The following is a 17,124-nucleotide window of genomic DNA, read 5'->3' on the forward strand; positions in this document are numbered from 1 at the left end:
TATGTTTTCAGTACTTAAGTAAACTGTCCTGTTAGATTATTCATATAATTTGCCAAGGCATATTTTGCTACCATTTGAGACAAAAAGACTTTGAATGTTTTCTTACCATACATTTACTTAATAATGACCTGTGAATTACAGTAATTTAGCTGTTGTTGGTAATTATGCTTAAATCAATGCTTTTTCTAAATCTTCTTTATTACGAACTTACGGGATACCCATTATATCCAGCTATTTTATACAAGTACACAGAATAAATCGTTATTTTAGATATGGCAAATATACTCGAAATTATTGTGATCATTTTCTAACTAAATGCGCCACTTCCACACCATTGTATAATGCTTTTATTTTATATCTCTTCTCAGTAACTTAAAATGTTGGTTGTACTTCCGAGTAAAACAAATTGCAGCATGGGAGAGTACTGTTGTACTAGAAACAAGCCAGCTGTGCGAGCATTTACACTTCAAAGTGAAAAAGGAGCATAAGTCTGAGATCAAGAGTTACCTTACCCGGGCTGGATGGGATTAGAATTGAATTAAGATTTTACCACCAAAACTGAGAAGCATTGCCTTTTGGGTGAAGATTCTGAAAAAGCAGTCAGGATGTTTACTTATTTATCTAATTGGTATTTTGCGCCGTACTCAAGAATATTTCACTTATACGACAGCGACCAGCATAGTGCTAGGAGGAAATGTTATCAACAATTTAAACGACACTTTTTCAATTCAATGATAAGCTAATCGTCCATAGAAATGTCCAAACTGCCTAACTTGCCTCTCTTTAGACACGGATTTGTGAATGTCAGCGTTCCTGAGTCTACGTTTGTGGTCCGTACTTACTCAAAATCACAAAGAACAAAAGGACGCCGTTTGAGATCTAATTATTTTACAGTAAAAGATGAAGTCATGAAACACATCACAGATTTGAATAATATGATAGATCAAAGACAATTGTATACTCTTTGTGTCTCCTTTCTTATACTTTGTGATACATTTCCTGTCTTTCCTGTGCTGATGCCCCCAATGTTGTAAGTCCCCTATAATCCACCCTCTCCCATTTTAACACAAAGCAGAGAGCATAAGCTAAACATACTGGTGGCATGTTTCCTGTAAGTCCTTTTCCGTTGTTCCTAATGGCATATGTACTCTACAGAGCACTTATTAACACAACAGACACCCCTTTTCCATCCACTTAACGAAGATAGAACTTGCAAGTACTTTTCCAGCGTTTCCTTTGTTGTTTAAATAAATGCTTCTTCCACACAAAGTCGCACCTGTTGGGAGCTAGAGTGGATAAATAAAGGTAGAATTTAGATACTGGGTAGCCATTTCTTGTTCTAGCTTGAATGTATAGCTCTTCTCTGTACTCAACTTTACGGTGCATCAAAACCTGAACACAAACTTGAAAAGTACAAACACAAAGTAACTTTATTATTTCCAGTTTTTTTTAACCACAAATCTTATTGTAATCTGTACAAGATTTGAAGACACACAAGAAATCGACGTACCTACATAAACATATATTGTAATGAATTCTATATGGGTTAGCTAACAAAAACTCCCTACATAGTCTATATAAATATATATATATATATATATAATGCCAAGTTACAATTTAATGTAGTTAACAGATAGCCTAGGCTTAAACAACGAACGATGATTATACACAATTGTAAAAATAATGTCCAAAAAATTGGATTACTAAATAAAGTAAGAAGAACACACAACAGTTATCATGCAATACTTGCATATCTTGTTCTCAGACTACGTAGCATTCTCTTCAGAGATAAATAAACTACTGCTGTCTTGGTAAAGGCCTTTTCACACGGTGCAATTTGTTGAATCGATTGCACTAATGGGTATAAGAAGAACACCATTTCGTACGACATGTAGAATCAGACAAATCATACCGCAACACCAGGTGAGGCACGAATGGGTATAAGAAGAACACCATTTCATATGACATGTAGAATTGGACAAATCATACCGCAACACCAGGTGAGCACGAATGGATATAAGAAGAACACCATTTCATACAACATTTAGAATTAGACAAATCATACCGCAACACCAGGTGTGGCACGAATGGATATAAGAAGAACACCATTTCATACCACTTGCAGAATTAGACAAATCATACCGCAACACCAGGTGAGGCACGAATGGGTATAAGAAGAACACCATTTCATACAACATGTAGAGTTAGACAAATCATACCGCAACACCAGGTGAGGCACGAATGGGTATAAGAAGAACACCATTTCATACAACATGTAGAGTTAGACAAATCATACTGCAACACCAGGTGTGGCACGAATGGGTATAAGAAGAACACCATTTCATACAACATGTAGAGTTAGACAAATCATACCGCAACACCAGGTGAGGCACGAATGGGTATAAGAAGAACACCATTTCATACCACATGTAGAGTTAGACAAATCATACCGCAACACCAGGTGTGGCACGAATGGGTATAAGAAGAACACCATTTCATACCACATGTAGAATTAGACAAATCATACCGCAACACCAGGTGTGGCACGAATGGGTATAAGAAGAACACCATTTCATACCACATGTAGAGTTAGACAAATCATACCGCAAAACCAGGTGTGGCACGAATGGGTATAAGAAGAACACCATTTCATACCACATGTAGAGTTAGACAAATCATACCGCAACACCAGGTGAGGCACGAATGGGTATAAGAAGAACACCATTTCATACCACATGTAGAATTAGACAAATCATACCGCAACACCAGGTGTGGCACGAATGGGTATAAGAAGAACACCATTTCATACAACATGTAGAGTTAGACAAATCATACCGCAACACCAGGTGTGGCACGAATGGGTATAAGAAGAACACCATTTCATACAACATGTAGAGTTAGACAAATCATACCGCAACACTATGTGAGGCACGAATGGGTATAAGAAGAACACCATTTCATACCACATGTAGAATCAGACAAATCATACCGCAACACCAGGTGTGGCACGAATGGGTATAAGAAGAACACCATTTCATACAACATGTAGAGTTAGACAAATCATACCGCAACACCAGGTGTGGCACGAATGGGTATAAGAAGAACACCATTTCATACAACATGTAGAGTTAGACAAAGCATACCGCAACACCAGGTGTGGCACGAATGGGTATAAGAAGAACACCATTTCATAAAACATGTAGAGTTAGACAAATCATACCGCAACACCAGGAGATGGCACGAATGGGTATAAGAAGAACACCATTTCATACCACATGTAGAATTAGACAACTCATACCGCAACACCAGGTGAGGCACGAATGGGTATAAGAAGAACACCATTTCATACAACATGTAGAATTAGACAACTCATACCGCAACACTATGTGAGGCACGAATGGGTATAAGAAGAACACCATTTCATACAACATGTAGAGTTAGACAAAGCATACCGCAACACCAGGTGAGGCACGAATGGGTATAAGAAGAACACCATTTCATACCACATGTAGAATTAGACAACTCATACCGCAACACCAGGTGAGGCACGAATGGGTATAAGAAGAACACCATTTCATACAACATGTAGAATTAGACAACTCATACCGCAACACTATGTGAGGCACGAATGGGTATAAGAGGAACACCATTTCATACCACATGTAGAATTAGACAAATCATACCGCAACACCAGGTGAGGCACGAATGGGTATAAGAAGAACACCATTTCATACCACATGTAGAATTAGACAACTCATACCGCAACACCAGGTGAGGCACGAATGGTTATAAGAAGAACACCATTTCATACAACATGTAGAATTAGACAACTCATACCGCAACACTATGTGAGGCACGAATGGGTATAAGAGGAACACCATTTCATACCACATGTAGAGTTAGACAAATCATACCGCAACACCAGGTGAATCACTTTTGTGAATCACTGTCTGAACAACTATCGGGTCATTATCTCCACTAATACTACACTTACAGACTTAAAACCTGGAATGTAAATGACACTTAATGCGGTCTATCATGTGATACCCGGTGTTGTAATTCAGATCGAATATGTATATCACGTGATAGCCCACATTAAGTATCATTCATATACCAAGTTTGAAGTCCGTAGGTGTAATATTGATGGACTTGACAGTTATTTGCAGAAGCGCCCCTTGGTGTTGTAATTCGGATGATCGCCCGCATTCGGTGTCATTAACACACCAAGTTTGAATTCTGTAGGTGTAGTAGTAATGAATAGTACTTTTTATTAAAATAATGACTGGTCCCCCCTTGAACTGCTAACCGCTCACTGCAAACTACTGTCTAAACTATTATACGTCTTAGAGGAGGTTCTTTCTGTTGTAATCAAATCCTATCAAAACTGTGGTGTTTTCTTCGACGCTGTTGTAACTGCGGATCAATTTTTATCGACCAGTACGCAAGTATGTGTGTGCGTTGTGTTGTTAAAGAGCTGCTGACGTGGGAACATCGACAGGTATTGTGAAAAAAATCCATGCTGTCTACCATCCAGATAAATTATAATTTATTCACTAATTACTTGTATTTTAGAGCACAGCCGTTCGCATGACGGAAATCCTCCGTAATGTCAGCTCATTTAAAATTGATTCATTCTGATGACCAAGAGTTTACTTGGCTATGGCAAACTGTTTCCCCGTACTGATTAAAGCCAGCAAGTTATCCCATAGATCCGGACTTTTTTTCATTACATTTTACTGACAGTGATTTTTTTCTACTTCCTGTTCTGCGCCGTCAGCCATACCCCATCTTTTGTCTTAGTCAGCATAAAGTTTGACCCAAACCTCAAGGGCACCTGCAAAATGTAACAATAGTGTTTAGAGCTAAACATTTAGATAACTGCGAATTTTCATTAACCACGAAAACCCTGTTTCGGCTTTGAAATTCGTCATTTAAAAACGTCAGATACCTTGGGGAATTTTTAAGATAATTTCAAATACAGAAAATTAAAAATGAAGCAAATGTCAGTGGAAAGAAAACTATTTTATTTGTTTGCTTTTGTTTTTGTTTTACTGAATGAAATCCAAGTAATCATCGGTACATGTTTTCCAGAGGGAAATTTATTGGGCACTTTAGGTGCTAATGGCGTCACGGTTTCAACTCAAACACCGGATTTAATGTGACATAACTCAATGCATGAGTAAATAATGCACACTCGTACAGACGTCACAAAAATTAAAGCAGAAAACTTCAGTTTCATAACTCTTGCTTTAACCAATATCAGAGTCCAGTACATAATGAATTCAAGCTTTTCACTGTTTTAAACCAAAACTACTCGCATATTAGTAAAAGTTTCTGGTAAGAAGGTTTTAAGGATATTTCTGTACTAAAGCTTCCTTGGTGGCTCAGTAGCCTAGTGGTTAGCGTGCTGGTGCAGCACGGTGACCCAGAATCCTCTCACCAATATGGTTGCTATGAGTTTCAAGTCCAGCCTATCCTGGCTTCCTGGAATGAAGGAAGGTCAGCCAATATCCTGCGGATGGTCGTGGGTTTCCTTCCATCATAATGTTGGCCCCAGTCGTATAATTGAAATATTCTTCAGTACAGCGTAAAACATCGATCAAACAAATAAATAAATACTGAAGTTTACTTGCATAAAAAGCACAAGTTAAAATAGACGCTTGATTTGTAAGGTCTCAGTTTCAAGTTCTACCATACTTGCTGGTCGAGCCATACAAGGATTCTTCCGATTCATTTCCAATCCACTGAGGATACCTTGATTTGTCTGAGCTTGGTATCAAAAGATTTGTCAAGTACCTTGCAAGTTATGGTGTTTTTTGTCTGGCCCGATCCGTTTCCCCAACTCATTAGCATTAACAGCCATGCTTAACTCAAAACACTCCGATAGGCAAATGTTGTGTAAATATTGAAACCTCCCAGATATACTACAGTACGCTAATCTTTTTGGTGGAGCAGAAAGAATAGCTGTTGGCCACCATATATGCAAAACGTATTTCTTTATCAACCTTTTCTTTCATAACCTTATGTATAGTCTATCAGACTCACGGTTTTGTTGTTGGGGACAAATCGGTATCTCTGTAGTAGCTGAACAAGTCCCAGCTTCATCTCCATCATTGCCAGCCTCATGCCAATACAGCTCCGGGGACCGTAACCAAAAGCCAGCCACTGGAGGGGTCGATGGGTCTTTTTGTTCTCTGGGCTGAACCTTGAAACCACATCGAAAGTTTGAATAATAAACATTTATGCTATGTGGTGGGTAAGTTAATTTAGCTACTTATTAAGCATTTACATGGACAGTTAGAATAAACCCTAACAGAGGCAAACTGAGAGGAGGCCGGATTTCATCGGCCAAGTGACTATTAGACATCTGTTTTGCCGTCGCCGCTGCTTTGGTTTTACGCGTCTTTTGCGTTTATGTTCAGAGCACCAAAGCCACTTGAGCAAGAGAGGCAGTTTTACAACGTGTATCGCACACCTAAATTCACTAATTCTTGGGGCATTATTTTGGGTGTTTGTACTTATTTTCCTTTAACTTTCCCGCAAATTCCCAACTCGATTTTTCTCACAATCAACGTTTCCTATATTACTTTTACCTTTCCGGATCAAACTTGTCCGGGTCGGGCCAGTACTCCGGGTCATGATGAATGTTGTAAATAGGCAAAGCTATGCCCATCCCCTCCGGTATCTTGTAACCATGGACTTCTGTAGTCTTGTTACACACACGATCCATCCTAATAAAAGAGAAACGCATTTCAGATCAAATTATACTTTTGTAAATTGCCTCGGTGGTTTTTCGCCTGGTCAACAAGTCATTATATGACATGGATGGATGTACATGTACTGCGAATCCGTACTGACACTCCCCCAAATATCACTTTTCAGAAAAGTTCTCTTACCAGTTCTGAATATTCGGAAAGTCAGTTCGCACATACCTTGCAACCGGTGGGTTCAGTCGCAAGCTTTCACAGATGACCATATCTAGATACTGGAGGTCTTGCAGGGAGTCGTAACTTGGTAGAGTTCCCTGCAGGAATGGTAACCCAGAAATGAAGACAAGTTTAACACGTCGGCATTTACTTCCCTGTTTAAATATTACATAGTTTAAGAGCTATAATACATTTTGTGTATTTTTTTAAAATTATAATAACAATAGAGGTAAGTTTTTACCTGAGATAATACGGTGTGTTTATCTGGAATCAAATTTATTTGTTACTTAACATTTGGCAGAAATCTAAGATTAGCGTTCATATCAATCATTTAAATACTAAATAAGAATCAGAGATTGCGGATAATATAGTTTGGGTCCCTTTTTGGGCAGTACGTATAGTTTTCTTCGTTTTGTACCAGACTTATCCACATTTCTGCACTTGTAAGAGTTGTTTTGGTGGCATTGTGGTGCATACACAAGTCATTTAATCAAACATTGTAAACGTCGGGAGGTGCACCCAACTCTCTGAGGTCCCAAAGCCACATTAGTACATGTATCAGTAGTAAAACTGTGGTAGACTGGAAAGACAAGGCTGATATGAAGAACAGTATTTCTCAATACGGCATTCTACCGGCGCATCTTCGGAGCCAAACTGTAAATAATTTTAAACTTTCGAAACATTAATTGTAAGAAATGTTTTAAAAAAATTCCTGAATATTTCTAACCTGAAATTATTCACAATAATTCACTTATTTAGACCAAATTTATAAAATTAACAAAATGATTCGAGAATAAAGGCCTTGTATGTGGTTGTATGTGCGCACATTAAGCCTAATGCAGGATCCATGCATCCAAGACCAGTTTTTTTTTTACTAAAAATGACTAACAAAAAAAGGTGTGCCTTCATATGCCTTTTAATTGACACTGTTAATATCAGCACCAGCTAAGTGAAAATGCACTGAGAGTAAAGCAAATTTTGGATGTGATGCGCCCGAAGACTACTTACACCAGGGAACTGTTCGTCAATCTCTGCGATCAGTTTGTCTTGACATTTTGGGTTTAAGGCCAAATTGTACAGGACATAGGTCAGGGATGTCGCCGTGGTGTCAAATCCGGCCACCAGAAACGTGATACTCTGGGCCAAAATTTCATCATCGGTCAGACCTTGATATGGGAGTGAATATATACAGAAATGGCATGACTTAAATGTGTGAAACGTACCAAGCCATTAAAAGCGATGTGGAAAAATAATTTATGACACATTCCAAAACATAAACAGGGAATAGATGTGGTCCGGCATAAGTCCTGCATAAGAGCAGACATTACCTTGTCAGCCAAGCAGCCAAGTTGAATATGGCTGTACAGATACATCTAACATAACCACTGATTGGTTGATTTTGTCTGTACAGATAAATCTAACATAACCACTGATTGGTTGATTTTGTCAGAGATAATTAAGTGGGTGTCTAAGGTAACTGTACCAATGGTACGCTCGAGTTAATACTGCTCTTGACTGATAGGGTACCGCGCCCTGACATACAGCTCAGTTATGAATCAATGGATTTGCCTAACATCCGGACTAACTATCTCTCCGTGAGAGATTAATCCAGGGTTTATCATGTTTTTAAAATACATTAAAACGATTAACATGTGCCCCATACAAATGTCATATAAACTTTCATGAATAAGATCAAATTTAGCTCAGTTCAGTATTTACACTGGTCTCATGTCTCATGATATACAGGTAGCTGTTTCCATGGCGGAAATAAAAACTACCATAATGTTAAGAAAACAACATGAACGGCGTTTTCCACAAAGCAGACACACTTAAGAAAAAACGAAAAAAGGGAGTCGGTCGCCGAGTTAGTCTTCTATCTGAGTGCTAAGAAAACTAACGGCGTCTGCTGGGAGACGACTGGGCGTTAACCAACGGCGTCCGAGGTTCGATTCGAGCTCTGGATATAATCCGGCAAACACGTGCAACTCTAATGATGCAAATCAACAGCTGAACTAACGACAACTAACTGGGTACAGTTTTGCTATATGTACTTCGTTGTAAAGTACCATGGCAAAGGAACCAGTTGTAACCAGTCAGGTTCTGTGGTAAGTGTACCAGGTAGGTTTGAGGTAACATGATACCACAAAATATATTTAACAACCTCTGAAGAAAAATGCATGCTGAGAGATTCTAAAGAATGATCCAATTAAGTCAAAAATGTACCTGTGTCGAACTACCTGCCGTCAAGGCATCGCGTGAAGCGAAACGAAAGAAAAACATTTGACCATGCCAAGTTGTGTTTTAGAATATGTGTACTTGGGACAATGACCTTGCCCTTTTCTCTTGTCCACCCAATGAGTAGAGTCAATCACGTTGTCCGGGTGATCGTCCACGTGAGCTGTGTGGTCACGGGCCTGGTTTTCCGCAGTCACCATAATCTGCAGAAAGTCCACGAACTCCTGCGAACACAAAATATACGTATAGTATACAAACAATAATTTGAAACACAAAATACGAACACAAAATAAGCTTTTCCTGTTGCCTGTAAGTTCAAATGTCAGAACAGCATTTACAATAATAATACCAACCTTGGGATTATTTCTTCGTTCCTTCAAGGCGTTTTGAACCAATTTTGTGAAGTAAACCATCGAGTCAGCCGGTACCATTGATACCTTGAACAATCCGATCAGAGGAAGGAGGGACGGCATAAAAACTGCAGAAATACAATTGTAGAAGAGGCTATTCATTATGATAAAAATCTTCTCGGTATTTATGTTTTTTGATTAAGTGTTTTTACGCCATACTCAAGCATGTTCCTCCTCTTGCATAAAGTGGGCTTAAATTCATAGCGACCGCATTGGAGAGAGACTTCTGGGTCATTGTGCTGAGCTCGCACGCTGGGCACTAAGCCATGGAGGCCTCATCTTCTTGATGATTATAGATTTATTTATTTGATTTATTTGATTGGTATTTATATGTAAGTTTATATGCCGTAATCAAAGATACTCACACGCCACTAGAAAGTGGGGATTCAAGAGAGAACCCTCGAAGAATTTCCTAGCATAAGTGGTGAAAGATTGGGCCGTAGTCGCATCGACATCCAAGCCGAATAAACTGGAAGCTATAACTTCCATAGAATAGCCGTTTGCAAGTCTAGAAAATAAAAGATTAATCAATGCCTTCACCTCATAAACAGGGTTACCAACTTGGCGTCTCGAAGTCATTTCCTTTATTTAGTTGATGAGTTAGAATTACACCGAGTTCAAGAAATCAAGTCATTTTTGTAAAAATGCTGTTGACGACGCAAACTAAGATAAGATGATTCCGTATTTATGTCCAAAACACTGTGTTAGGGGGCAAAATTTCCCTCAGTCCTAAATCCGAACTTGAAATGGTTGAAAGTTGCACCAAACAGACCAAAAACAACGTTGATATATTTTCATTTGCCCATAAAATTTAGAAACATAATAAAACTTTGTTCATGGAAGAGGTTTGTGAATCACTTTGTCATCTCTTTTTGTATTGAGATCCTACAGAAAGTTTGTTATGTGAAAGGTAGTCGACGAAAGTCTTACTCTTTAACATCGAATGGTTCTCCTTTGTCGGCCAATGGTTTGACAGTTTTCACCAAGTTCTGTGCCGCCTTGCTAACATTGTCATACATCTGGCAAACAACAAAAAGACAAGTTATTATGCAAAAGTCACACGAGTTGTTTACTTATGTGTAATCTAATAGGTATTGCGGTAGTATTATATGAATGTACAATAAATTAAGCGGTCGTTCCAAGAAAATTTACATATAAAGTTAGCATGGACAGAAAGACAATAACACATAAGTAAAGGTGATTTTTAGGATACAGAGTTCAGTGGTGCTTCCAATGATCACTACTTCATTTTATATGTTCTTAGGTTTTTGACGTTTTTAAAACGCCTGCGATGCTGAAGAAAACTTAAACAGAAAATCCATTTATCCTTTACTTTCAAAATGATCTAAACGCCAACGAACGTTTCGCTTGCTATAACTAGAGAGACTGCACTCGGTTCATCCGTAGGTGAGTTCAATGTCTGGAGTTCTCTCTATTTTTCTGTTATTTAAATTAGATCAATTTTGTCTTAAATTCATAGCAAGTTATAGAATTTTGGATCGAGCTGTGAAGAGCCGAGCTGAGTATTTGCTATAAATGCACCATAATTTGAATTTGATTCTATTTCATGATTTTCTTTGGCGGAGTGCGCTTTGAAGAAAAAGACTGAAAGTGATCCGTGTTTTCAGAGGTTGTGTGTACCGACTATCCTGTATGCGTATGGCAAAATATTACATGCTTCTGAACCTCGGCATATGAAGTTGGATAACATAACAAATCTATAGATCACAAATACTATTTATTCAGTGAGCGACGTTTCGGTATAGGTACTCATATTTATTTATTTATTTTATTGGTGTTTTACGCCGTTCTCAAGAATATTTCACTTATACGACGGTGGCCATCATTATGGTGGGAGGAAACCGGGCAGAGCCCGGCGGAAACCCACGGCCATCAGCCAGTTGCTGCCAGATCTGCCCACGTACGGCCTAGGTACTCACATTATAATGCTTGGTAACGGTATTATTACTTATACCCAAGCGTTGATCACTGAATAAATAGAACTTGAGACCCATACATTTGTCATCTTGTCTGTATCACGCGGGTAACTAACGAACGGTATGTGATAGAAAGCAGTGTCAAAGGAAACCCGCTTATAGAAGAGACAAATCAGATTATTTACCCTTTTAAGCTTAGCAGTGCTGAAAGCTGGCGATAAGGTTATACGGTTGTGTCTCCAGTCATCGTCCGCTTGCGCCGTAAGGAACTGTCGTGTAGCAACGGGTTGACCGTATTTCCTCACACTCAGATCCTATACAGTGACATTAGACAAACGTGGTTTGGAAAGTATGTTTAAAGACATGCAGGTTACAGAGTCATTTATCTGGACATGATATCGATTACTCAACCACCATGCCCCGGTTTCCTCGCAACATGGCCGCCGTCGTGTAAGTGAAGTATTCTTGAGTACGGTGTGAAACATCAATAAAATAAACAAATAAATCCACCTGTATCAAGCAGGGATGTACTCTTCAGATAGAACAATACAGGCCCATAGAACATCCATTCAACAGGCGTAAGGACCGGCCCCGATAGCACAGCTGGTAGAGAGCTTCGGGGGCGATAGATCCGGGGTCAATCCTGTCTCGGGTCACACTAAGGCCTTAAAGAGGAAGTTGCGCTGAGAATGAAGGGGATAGTGCAACGACTGGTTGACCCGTATCAGTGGCTGATATGGCTCGGGCGGGGCGGCTTACTTACCTTCGGTAAGGCGTCTCAGTGAAGCAGTACTAGATAAGGTGAAAATGCGTCCTGCAACAAGGCAGCACATTACACGCACTCTAAGGATTCCTTTGACGTCATGTTACTGAAAAATCGTTAAGTACGACGTTAAACCCCAAGCACTCACTCAACAGGCATAACCAAGTATGGTCATCTAACCCGATGCTTATTAACTGTAGCCTTATGGTATCCAGGGTCCACTTCTACAAAACTTCGTAAGTCCTATTTGTCGTGACAATGTTTTGTTATCTAGGTTATAGGGCCAAGAAGGGAAGGGATTTGCTATGGGCCCAGAACAGCACACTTTACAGAACTACTTGTCCAGCCTATGGTATACTCAACCTTCCGCGCTTCACAGAAAGTAATCTGCGTTTTACAGAAAGAAATATGCTTCATTCGTTTTGGCCATGGTTTAACGTCATACTCAAAAGTTGCTCACTCATAGGGAGGCGGTCAGTTCTATGGGTGGGGTAATCCGGAGTAGCCGTGTAGTAGCCGTGGTGTACCATCGACCTCTGACAGGTTACTGACGAACTTTCCCACTGGTGGCGTACAGATAAGCATTTACCATGTACATGGTAGACAAGACTCAGGGAAAGTAAGATGACTGCACAATGGCCACACTAGCATCGTGCAACGTTTCAAAATTGTTAGGCAACATTTGCTGTCATTAATTTACCAATCACCCGTCTCGACATTTTCTGGATAGGCCACTGACAACGCTTTGTTTCAGGAACTTTTTAAGTACGCAAAGTCTCAGCTCTTCATTTTTCTCCAGTGTTCGTTTATTCTAAATAACTTTTTCGGAAACTCTTCCCCAGGTCCCCATGGGATAGAAAATGTAACCTGTAGTAGTTGCCTAACATTTCTGATAGCTCACGTGGTACATTAGGATTATTTTTACCTTCAGCAACAAAAGAGTGCCCTATCACTATCACCAGGGCCCCTGTAAGAGAAGATGTCTACAAATTTCACGTCTCAGGTCGAATTTGAACCTGCACCTAGTGTATTCAGATTGTTGAAACGTAAGTCCCTTTAACACCTGGAACATGGCTCTGCCTTGTTACCGAAAATTAGACAGATCGTTACAGACATGATCACACTGCCAAACAGTTCAGTTCGACAGAAAATGTTCCTTACCCGTCTATTGGTGAAGTTGTTGAAGTGTTTGACAGTGATGTCTCTGAGCATCTCCACGTCTCCAACTATCAGCAGTGGGTAATGGCCTTCATGGATCCTAAAGATTCATGTACATTAATAAAACATGAAAGATATTAACCAGTGGGAAAGATCGTCATTAAAAGTGTTGGTATCATTTGATATCACTTTCGTGTGTGAAATGTTTTACCAGACGCCCTCTTATCTCTGTTAGGATTGGCAAGGTTTTTTTACCTTCTACTTTTACAAACACCTCTATTGCTAGAAAACATGCCTCCCGTCTCCTTTCATATACTGAAACATTTGCCCAGTTGGAAGGACTTTTACAATATGCAGATTTTGAATAAGACACCTCGATCGACACCCATCCGTCGTGTATATCCGGTAGGTAACATTTGCTGATTTAGGGTCAGTAGCAGTGGTACCCACATTTATCCTACATGTTCATCTATATTCACATTCTTTTAAACCATCTTACTAAACAAATACACGTTGTCACGCTTTTAAAATGACGTTATTTGAAACATAAACATGTGTAAGTCACGTACCCATATACTCGTCCGAACTGTCTCACCCATTCTGACTCAGCCTCAATAATGCCCTACAAAAACAAAAAAGTATTACAGGGCATTTTATTGTTGTTTTGCGGTTACTTAAGAATAATGCCATTAATTTATGGCATGAAATGGTAAGAAACGTCATCTTCATGACAAAGTCATTAAGACCATATGATTAATCAAGGCTAAACGTTGACATCATATTCGAGGTAATCATTTAAAAGAAATGAGAACTCCCGAATGACACTGACCTTTATTAACGCCTCCTTTGTTATGGCCAGAGCACATCTTTTGTCTGTTTTTCTTTTTCGAACTTTTGGGGAATTGTAGTTTCTTTGGAAAAAATCGTCAGAAACACATGCTGTCTGCTACACAGGGACTGTTGACTGTGGACCTTTATATCCAGTCTAATTGATCTGACAGTTCTCTTTGAGATATGTTTAATATTCAAAGAGAACGACACAAACTAAATTTGATTTGAAACTTGATTTGAAATATTTACGTTTCACACTAGATAAATGTAAACATATTTAGATAGAGATGTCTTAAGTAAGATCTTTGTTTCTTACGGATTCTTTTATGCCCAATTATCTAGTCAATACCTTTCTCACAATTTCGTGCATATTGCCGAACACTGGGATTGGTTTGGGACCCTTCACACCCATCTTTGGGAACATGCCATGATTAGCCGTTGAATAGCTGAAATAAGATCATTGTCATGGTACAGACTGGCAAAAACACCGACGTTAAACCCCATGTGTACACATACACACACACACACACACACACACACACACACACAAACCATGACTGGGTATTAGATCAGATACGAGTCGTCCACACAATGTTTGTGTCATTGATCCTTTGATTGATTCGTTTTAAAAACATGTGTCACCTGTGTGACGGTGGTGAGGTTTGGTGGAAATACGAGTGGCCGGAGAAAAACCACTGACCCTATTCAGGTACCTGAAAAACCTTTTCACGTAAAGCGAGCCCAGGTTTAACCATCTGAGCCAGCGTGGACCAGATGTTTACGCGAAATATGGCTATAAAACTTAAAGGCATTAATATGAGAATCTTCTGAGCTCCAGGTCTTGGCTGATACGTCAAGCTGGTTTCCAGTAACTCTGCAAATAGGTTATCTATCTTTATGCTTTATTTGTGGCTTTTGTGTATAGCACTGCTTTTTTCCCCATTTTACTTTGTTTGTAAAAACCCAAACAAATTCAAACAATAGAATTTAATGACTTATTTACATAGTTTGACAAGAAGAGTGTTATAAAAGTTCAAAATGATGTTAAGAGTTAAAGGTGGAGAAAACATAAAAATGACATAAAGTTCAGATAAAAGAGTGCGAAAAGTTATTTTTCAGTGTGGTCTTCAATATTTTTCCGATTTTTCCTTAAGGAGAAGAAGACATTTGCAAATAATTTTTGTATGGTGGGTATTTCGGACCACCTTTTGGTATTTATAGTCTTTCTTTAATAATGTTATAAATGAGGATGTAATACAGGTTTAATAAATATTTTTGCACCAGAATTTGTTCTTTTCAGCTAACAAATGTATTAAACCTAAATTTTGATCATATTCATATTTTTAATATGTTCAACAATATTATATTAATTTAGGTTAAATGCATATGTTTCGATATAAACAACAAATTTACATTCAAGTAAATTTATTAGACAAGCATCACAAATACCCTTTCCTCTTGAAAAAAAAAATTAAAAAAAATATTAAAGATCATATTTGCAAATAAGTTTTGAAGCTCTTTCATCTGATTTTGCCATCATTTTTATGTTTTCTTCTTCTTTAAAAGTAAAGGAAACACTTCTCTGTATATACACATTAATGTACCCCACATAAAGTTATCATATCCATTCACATATATATATATACATATATAAACATATCTTGTCACTTTCGTAATGTTGCATGACCGAGATGTTGTAGTTCAAAGTAAACAAAATCGGGCGCATTGAGGAAATTGAACGCGCCGCCAGCTCTTCTGCTGACGTCACGCGTATCTATTTTTGCCCTCAGGCCATGTGCATGTTGGGCACGAGAGACGCGAGATCGTGTTTCCGATTTTTGTAATTTGGCGTATCCCATGGCCACATAAAATTTCCATTTAAAAGATGATTCATAGAGTTACATGTTCCAGCGGCCGTGCTTGGGAAGGTCTGCCAGCAACCTGCGGATGGTCGTGGGTTTCCGCCGGGCTCTGTCCGGTTTTCTCCCACCATAATACTGACCGCCTTCGTGTAAGTGAAATATTCCTGAGAACGGCGTAAAACACCAATCAAATGAATAAATCAATAAACACATGTTCCAAACACGTTTAGGTCGGTTTCTGTCCTCTTCCGAAATAGTGAAGGTCGCGGTACTTGCTGTCTTTTCTGTTAAACTTAAAGCAACTGAAAAAGTTAACTGCAGAACAGCCTAGTATAGTGCTTAGCATTCCTCACAGTAGGCCTACAGGCTATCTTATACATACACCACACGCAGTTCGTTTTCTAGGTCACCTATTCTGAGTCACTTCTCCACCCTGCTATCTGAGTCCACACACCGTGAGAAGTTTGAACCATTCAGCTGTCTCGTACAGTCATAAAAAGTATGTAAAAAGGAATCGATATCCTTAAGGAAATGACAACTTTTTGCACAAAATAATACTGTTTTCGATGCATATGTGTTACGTCTTTTCCATCTGCATAACACTGTTGGGATTTTGTGAGGTTTGATTGCTAGAGTACCACCGTTTTTGACATTTGAATACACACCACACTCCACCTGCAGTCATATATGTCCTACTTGTAATCAAAAGGTTTAATACTTACAAATAAAACAGGACTGTTAGTGTCAGGAGTATTAGAAACCACAGCGGGATGTCAACCAGGCCTAGTATTTCCATGGTGATGAATCGACGAGCGTGCACGATCTACAACCCAGGGCAGAAAGAGTGCAGGCTGCTGGAGAACTGGAGGGATAGTGCAATGACCTCTGAGCTATATATATATATATATACTGTACGTGTGCCTTCAAAACATCCGCTGAATTAGTCTCGGTAAGAAGGGCACATGCGCGAGGTTTGCATTGTGGCCTAGTTTGGCCTGTTGT

General features: G+C 39.0%; 1 protein-coding gene across 1 annotated transcript; it reads right to left on the reverse strand.

Annotated features, from left to right (window-relative positions):
* Positions 1-873: 873 nt before the first annotated feature.
* LOC135476101 (cytochrome P450 3A24-like) lies at positions 874-16,968 on the reverse strand. Its single transcript, XM_064756000.1, has 14 exons — positions 16,845-16,968; positions 14,610-14,706; positions 13,999-14,051; positions 13,433-13,529; positions 11,694-11,822; positions 10,502-10,590; positions 9,937-10,079; positions 9,515-9,639; positions 9,256-9,385; positions 7,935-8,092; positions 6,933-7,024; positions 6,594-6,731; positions 6,046-6,205; positions 874-4,834 (listed from the first exon to the last, which is right to left on the reverse strand). The coding sequence occupies exons 1-14, from the start codon at positions 16,916-16,918 to the stop codon at positions 4,754-4,756; spliced, it is 1,566 nt and encodes a 521-aa protein (XP_064612070.1). The 5' UTR covers positions 16,919-16,968; the 3' UTR covers positions 874-4,753.
* Positions 16,969-17,124: the final 156 nt, after the last annotated feature.

Source organism: Liolophura sinensis, chromosome 10, assembly GCF_032854445.1.
Source record: "Liolophura sinensis isolate JHLJ2023 chromosome 10, CUHK_Ljap_v2, whole genome shotgun sequence".
Lineage (NCBI taxonomy): Eukaryota > Metazoa > Mollusca > Polyplacophora > Chitonida > Chitonidae > Liolophura > Liolophura sinensis.